This window comes from Hyla sarda, chromosome 2 (genome assembly GCF_029499605.1).
Source record: "Hyla sarda isolate aHylSar1 chromosome 2, aHylSar1.hap1, whole genome shotgun sequence".
NCBI classification, from domain to species: Eukaryota; Metazoa; Chordata; class Amphibia; order Anura; family Hylidae; genus Hyla; species Hyla sarda.
The window spans coordinates 25,023,565-25,031,163 of record NC_079190.1 but is presented as its reverse complement, the minus strand read 5'-3'; the positions used below and the strand labels follow the sequence as shown (position 1 = coordinate 25,031,163).

The 7,599-nt window shown below is 46.0% G+C and overlaps 1 protein-coding gene across 1 annotated transcript; it reads right to left on the bottom strand.

The window, feature by feature from the left end:
* Positions 1–100: 100 nt before the first annotated feature.
* On the bottom strand, positions 101–835 carry LOC130357351 (DNA damage-regulated autophagy modulator protein 1-like). Its single transcript, XM_056560038.1, has one exon. It carries the CDS (start codon positions 833–835, stop codon positions 101–103), a length of 735 nt encoding a protein of 244 aa, XP_056416013.1.
* Between the last annotated feature and the right edge of the window lie 6,764 nt (positions 836–7,599).

Here is a 7,599-nt window from a genome sequence, read left to right as displayed (position 1 = left end):
GGATGAGACATGTTTTTTTATTTATATATTTATTAAGAATAATACACAGGATAAATGTCCGTCCTCGGCTCCCGGCTGTAGTCATAGGCCTCAGTCTTCACTATTCTACAGGATGGTTCTGTTCCGGGTCCGGTATCTTGGTCCTCAGGCTGACGTTAATGTCATTTCTGGAAATCTTTACTGACAAATGCTGTAAATCTGTATAGTGGGTCACATGGTATAAGGTGACGCCGCAGAATCCCAGGTATTCAGCCACCATGACGGGGACATACATAATCTCCTCGCAGTGTCCGGTGCACAGATCCGTATAGAAGGAGACCTGACCGACACTGAAGAGCAGCAGCACCACAGAAGTCACTAAGGTGGAGGCCAGCCTTATATGGCAAACAATCCGGCTGCTGTATGACCTTTTGTATAGGAATCCAGCTTGGCACACATTATATATGGCTTCACAAATAAATGCCATACCTGAGCTGATCCTGTGTATTGTAGGATTGTTCCCCATAGTAAATACGGCATTCAGGGCTGTTCCTATGCACATGATGCATCCTAAGGTAAACAAGATCTTCTGGTAAATCCTAAAATGCTTCGCAGATGGTTCAGAGCGCAGGAACATAAATCGGTGCTGCAGGTAGGTGACGGCAACTCCTATGATGGGTGCACCAAAGAACACAACCTTATATATTATCCACTCAGGATATCCTACAGCCGTGTCACTGATAAACGGCTGTCTGCTATGTCCTAGGGCGATGGTCAAGGTGACAAGAGTGCTGAGGCCCAAAAGGTTCCATGTGACCCAAAGGATAGGCAAGAACCCTAATCCCTGGATCTCCATGGCACAAAGAAACAACACAAATCGCTGAGATAAAGGAAAGATTCGCTAAGCAAAAGCCGCTGTCTCTGTCCAACTCTCTCTGTGTAATCAGATTGTCAGGCGGGGTTTTCTATAGGCTCGGAACTCGATGATGTCACATCTGTGATGTCATTCTTTGGTTCATCTCGGTAACACCATCATGCTGCATACTGATTGGTCCTCAGTGTTGTAGATCTTTATGCAGACAATCCTGGCATCACGTTTGCTGATATTTAGTGTTTCTACAGTCAAATAAAACTAGTAATGGCTGAATCCACATTTCAACAGGGTTTTCCAAAATCTCTTCCAACATGAATTCATCTGAATATAACCTTATGTGTCTGTAATTCTGCCAATTCTCTTCTTTTACTACAAAGGTTAATGTTTTGTCAGATGTACAACATATAAAAAGGTTTTTAACATTTCTGTAACTGCTCAGTGGTTAAAAAACAAACACAAAACCATTGCAGATGGGGTTGTACTTGGATATATTTGTACATTTGTAGATGTCCATATTATATTTTATTGTTTTCTGTGTAAAGTCCAATACAAAGAAAATATGTTGAAAAAATTCTGCACTTTTCTTTCTTTCTTATTTTTTTTTTTAAAGCTCTTTTGTTCGACGCCGCTCCGTTTAGGAGGCGGCGTCTCAGACTGGCAAAGAGGGGGTTAAATAAAGTTAGAAGAAAAAATAAAATGAGGAGCTGGAGAAATAGGGGGGAGGCGGAACCTAGAAGGGTAGGAGGACAGGGATAGGCTAGGTTAACAGGAAGGGGAGGAGGAGTAATAGGGGATAAAATGTGTTGCTGAGGCTTGCGGCTTCCTCTTTGTGGAGTCCCCGGCAAGTGTGAAGATTCCCGCCCACCCACCCCTTTTACGTTCTGTTTTGGTATAAAAAAAAAAAAAAAATTGTAATAGTTGGTATAAAAAAAAAGTGTTTTATCCCTTGGTTATAGGTGGGTCCCGTGGGACTTTTAGGGCTCTTCGGCTGAATGGTTCCTGTTGGGTCGCTGTGACCTTGGGATCTGGTGATGTGGAGCGGGTTGAGGTTTGGTTCCCGTTTTAATGTTGTTCTCTTTTAAGTCACAGCGTGGCGGAGGAGAAATTTGGAGGAGATTTTCCTGGAGAGTAGAGTGTGATGCCCGTCGAAGAGGGCGGCCGGCTGACCGCTTACCTCTGAGAGTGTTCAATCAGAAGTTCGGATATAAATGGTTTATATTAATGGTTATTAAATAAACGCTGTGGCCGACCCCCAGTTGTCCAGCAAAAGCAAGAAGTGGTCAGTGTTTTTATTATATCCAGCGAACAGTTAGAAACATAAATAAACTGAAGGTCACCTATTGTCAGTCTAAAAGAAACCAAGAATATGTCCGTACAATGCTTTTCTAACATACATATTATTACAACAGTTCTTTGGGTCAGCTGATTGACAGCCCTTCTTTAGTTACACAATATACCTGTATCTTGGCCCCCATAGACATCACATGGTAACAGTACCTACTGCGTCCATGGGTTTCATGGCCGTCCTGTGGGGGCTACACACGACCACGTTCACCCCCTTTTCTTATGTTTATAATTAAAAGTTTGTTAAAAAAAATTGTGGAAGGAAAACAAATTAAATTAAACTCAACCTGTCTCAGGTAGCCCCCCCCCCTCCCCCGGTGACATATTTACTATAGAGACGGTATTGGGGTCTTGCACTATGGAATAACAGCATGTGTCTCATTGGTCTGTGTAGATTACTGAGGTCTGGTGCGCTCCTATATTTGCAAATAACTATAAAAATGTGCAGTTTAACCTCTTAAGGACCCAGGACGTACGGGGACGTCATCGCACCCTGGGCTTTAAGGACCCAGGACGTCCCCGTACGTCCTGGCGATTTCCGATCCCTGCCATGCACCGGGCAGAGATCGGAACGGCATGTCTGCTGATATCCTTCAGCAGGCATGCCATGCAAATGCCGAGGGGGGTCCCGGGACCCCCGCATGTCGGCGATCGCCGGAGATCGCTTGCGAAATCACGCAAGCGATCTTCGGCGATTCGGGTCATTCGGGTCACTTGTGACCCGATGACCTGGAAATAAATGGTGATCGGCGGTGTATAATTACACCGCCAATCACCTGCAGTTGCTGGGGAGCGGTGACAATACTGTCACCGCCCCAGCAACGCTGCTATTGGCCGGCGATCGTCCGGCCAATAGCAGAGCAGCAGAGGAGGGGTTAACGGTCCCTTCCCGCTGCTGGACCCGCTGATTTCGTTCAGTCAGGGGGTGCAGCAGCAGGAAGAGGACCGTTGATCCCCCCTCAGAGCTCCGGAGGCCCTCAGGAGGCGTAGAATAGGGAAAGCTGAGTGCAGGGACAGGTAGGAGCAAATAAGTAACACAGTGTAATAAAAGTCTAAAAAAAAGTTTTAAAAAAGTTAAAAAAAAGAACCCCCCCCGACCCCCGACCCCCTAATAGGTCCCCTAGGGTCCTATTAGGGGTTCAGGGAGCTGCGTGTGCTCCCCCTTTTTTATTTTGGCCGCAGTTTTTATTTTTATTAAAAAAAATCCCCCCCCTGACCCCCTAATAGGTCCCCCAGGGTCCTATTAGGGTCTGATCCCTTACCCCGGGTCCTATTAGGGGTTCAGGGAGCTTCGTGCGCCACCACATTTTTTTTTTTTTTTGGGCCACAGCTTTTTTTTTATATTACTGTTATTACACTTTTTACACCAAGCACCACACAGTACATACTTCCCCGCCCCATCCCCGCACACACCCCCTCCCTCCCGCCAACGTAGAAAAAAGGCGATGGCCCGCCGGGCATTTTCGGTAGCGGAGGCTTACGCTTTTTTAGCCTCCGACTCCAAATCTTCCAGTGAGGACGATGAAGATCCAACTTTTTTGTGTTCTTCATCGCCCTCCTCATCATCAAGTAGTGATGATGAGTCCCCTGTACGGCGGCGGAGACGCCGCCAGGCGAGGCCACGCACCCCCCATGAGAGTGACCCAGTGGCCGACACTAGTACGAGTGGCAATGCCGCTCGTAATAGGAGTCCGGCCCCCCAGACAAGTGCAGCGGAGCCCCCTTCCGCTGACCCTGTCTGGAGCCCCCCAGAGGATTATCAGCCACGGATTCCTGAGTTTGTTGGCGACTCAGGAATCCGGATTGACACGACTGGGTTCACTGATCTGGACTTTTTAAAGTTTTTTTTCAGTGACAGCCTGGTCAATCTAATGGTGGAGCAAACGAACTTGTACGCCCAGCAGTTCATTGCCCACCACCCCGATGCCATTGATGCAGCGGAAATGAGGACATTTTGGGGCCTCACGCTGCATATGGGCCTGGACAAAAAACCAAGTGTCCGTCATTACTGGAGCGGGGACTTCCTATACCAGACCCCGCTTTACAGTATGGCGATGACACGGAAGCGGTACGAGGCGATTCGTAAATGCCTGCATTATGCAGATAATGAGGCATGTCCGCCCCGAGGTGATCCCACCCATGACCGGCTTTACAAAGTGAGGCCGGTCATCGATCACTTTGGGGCCAAATTTTTGGAGGCCTACGTACTGCTCAGGGACCTCTCGGTAGATGAGTCTCTCATCAGTTTTAAGGGGAGACTCATCTTCCGCCAGTATATTCCCTCAAAGCGGGCGCGGTATGGCGTGAAGCTCTATAAACTCTGCGAGAGTACCTCCGGGTACACTTGCAGGTTTAGAGTATATGAGAGACGAGATTCCCGTATTGAACCCCCAGATTGTTCCCCCACTCTGTTTGTTAGCGGGAAAATCGTTTGGGACCTTGTGCACCCATTGCTGGATAAGGGTTTCCACGTATACGTGGACAACTTTTATACCAGCATCCCTCTGTTCAAATCCCTTTCCGCCAGATCCACGTCCGCTTGTGGGACCGTGCGGAAGAATCAGAGAGGCCTCCCTCTAAATTTTGTTAAGACGCCTATCCCCAAGGGTGAGTCCCATGCCCTGACCCATGATAACCTGTTGTTGGTCAGGTATAAGGATAAGAGGGATGTCCTTATACTCATGCGGAAAACACGGGCATGGTACAAAAAAGTTGCGGTCTACTTGGTACAGGTTGCCATGTACAACGCTTTTGTACTATCCCAGTACGCTGGCAACACAGGGACATTCCTCCAGTACCAAGAAGAAGTCCTAAGGTTCCTGATCTTTGCTGAACGGGAAAGAGCAGGCCGGACTTCCCAAGGGTCTGGAGTTTTAGGCGCCAGGATCATCGTCCCAGGCCAACACTTTCCAGGTGAGATCCCCCACAGTGGAAAGAAGGGGCGATCCCAGAAAAAATGCAGAGTGTGTTACAGGAGGGGGATTCGGAGGGACACCAGGTACCAATGTTACACTTGCCCAGATAATCCGGGCCTCTGCATAGGCTGCTTCAGGGAGTATCACACTTCCATGGAGCCCTAAATTTTCCCTTTTCATTTTAATTTTCCATAATTTGACCAATGTACCAAGTCCAGAGTACGTTCCAAAATATAACCCCCATAAATCACTAAATTGCCCCAAATAAAATTAAATTAAAAAAAACCTGATAAGACCTCTGGGGGTATTTTTTCAAAAATGGGTCATAGGTCACTGAGTCACTATCATCGGGGACTTTTTATGTTGCCTCAAATGCGCAGCGCTCTCTCTCCACCTGAGCGGGGTGCGCATTTGAGGCAACAGGTTAGGGATGGCCACACACATCACATTCCCAGAATGATGACTCAGAGCATAGGGTTTGGGGTGGGCATATTTTTTTTAGTTTTGGCTATGCTCTGGGTCATCATTCTGGGAACATATCCTGTTTTATTATTTTATGATTTATAGTTTTCTGGCCCACTGTACCCCATATTACGGGCCTCTGTACCCCACCTGTCTACCCCAGTTACGGCCCGTTGTCCCCCATAGTGTTCCTCTATTTTAGGGCTCAGTGCTCCCCCCGATTAATGCTCCTTGAGGGGGGATCCCACATCCTGGCTGCTATAATAAGCTCTAGGCCCCTGACTGACTTCCCACTCCAAGACCTGGTGTGCACCCGCGGAGCAAAAATCATAAAAAATTAAGGTATGTCCTTATTCCAAAGAAATGTATTTACAAATTTTGGGGTGTCTTTTCTGCTATTAACCCTTGTAAAAATTTAAAATTTGGGGGAAAACCCAAATTTTTGTGAAATTTTTATTTTTTTATTTTACATATGCAAAAGTCGTGAAACCCCTGTGGGGTATTAAGGCTTACTTTACCCCTAGTTACGTTCCTCAAGGGGTCTAGTTTCCAAAATGTGATGCCATGTGTTTTTTTTTTTTGCTGTCCTGGCACCACAAGGGCTTCCCAAATGCGACATGTCCCCCCCCCCCCCCCCCATTTCAGCAAAGTTTGCAAATGTGACTCCTTCTCTTCTGAGCATTGTGGCACTCCTGCAGTGCACTTGATGTCCACTTATGGGGTACCTCCATACTCAGAAGAGATGGGGTTACAAATTTTGGGGGGCATTTACTGCTATTAACCCTTGCAAAAATGTGAAATTTTGGGGGAAACACACATTTTAGTGAAAAAATAAATAAAAAAAATTTACATATGGAAAAGTCGTGAAACCCCTGTGGGGTATTAAGGCTCACTTAATTCCTTGTTACGTTCCTCAAGGGGTCTAGTTTCCAAAATGGTATGCCATGTGGGGTTATTTTGTTGTTCTGGCACCATAGGGGCTTCCTAAATGCAACATGCCCCCCTAGCAAAATTTGATCTCAAAAAGCCAAATATTACTCCTTCTCTTCTGAGCATTGTAGTTCGCCCGTAGTGTAGTTAAGGGGAACTTATGGGGTACCTCCATACTCAGAAGAGATGGGGTTACAAATTTTGGGAGGTATTTACTGCTATTAACCCTTGCAAAAATGTGAAATTTGGGGGGAAACACACATTTTAGTGAAAAAAAAATAAAAAACATTTACATATGGAAAAGTCGTGAAACCCCTGTGGGGTATTAAGGCTCACTTAATTCCTTGTTACGTTCCTCAAGGGGTCTAGTTTCCAAAATTGTATGCCTTGTGGGGTTATTTTGTTGTTCTGGCACCATAGGGGCTTCCTAAATGCGACATGCCCCCCTAGCAAAATTTGCTCTCAAAAAGCCAAATATTACTCCTTCTCTTCTGAGCATTGTAGTTCGCCCGTAGTGCACTTAAGGGGAACTTATGGGGTACCTCCATACTCAGAAGAGATGGGGTTACAAATTTTGGGGGGTATTTTCTGCTATTAACCCTTGCAAAAATGTGAAATTTGGGGGGAAACAAACATTTCAGTGAAAAAAAAAATTTACATATGGAAAAGTCGTGAAACCCCTGTGGGGTATTAAGGCTCACTTAATTCCTTGTTACGTTCCTCAAGGGGTCTAGTTTCCAAAATGGTATGCCATGTGGGGTTATTTTGTTGTTCTGGCACCATAGGGGCTTCCTAAATGCGACATGCCCCCCTAGCAAAATTTGCTCTCAAAAAGCCAAATATTATTCCTTCTCTTCTGAGCATTGTAATTCGCCCGTAGTGCACTTAAGGGGAACTTATGGGGTACCTCCATACTCAGAAGAGATAGGGTTACAAATTTTGGGGGGTATTTACTGCTATTAACCCTTGCAAAAATGTGAATTTTGGGGGGAAACACACATTTTAGTGGAAAAAAAATAAAAAAATTTTACATATGGAAAAGTCGTGAAACCCCTGTGGGGTATTAAGGCTCACTTAATTCCTTGTTACGTTCCT

Coding starts and splice junctions, on each gene's coding strand:
- LOC130357351 (XM_056560038.1), bottom strand. CDS start 835: ATGGAGATCCAGGGATTAGGGTTCTTGCCTATCCTTTGGGTCACATGG.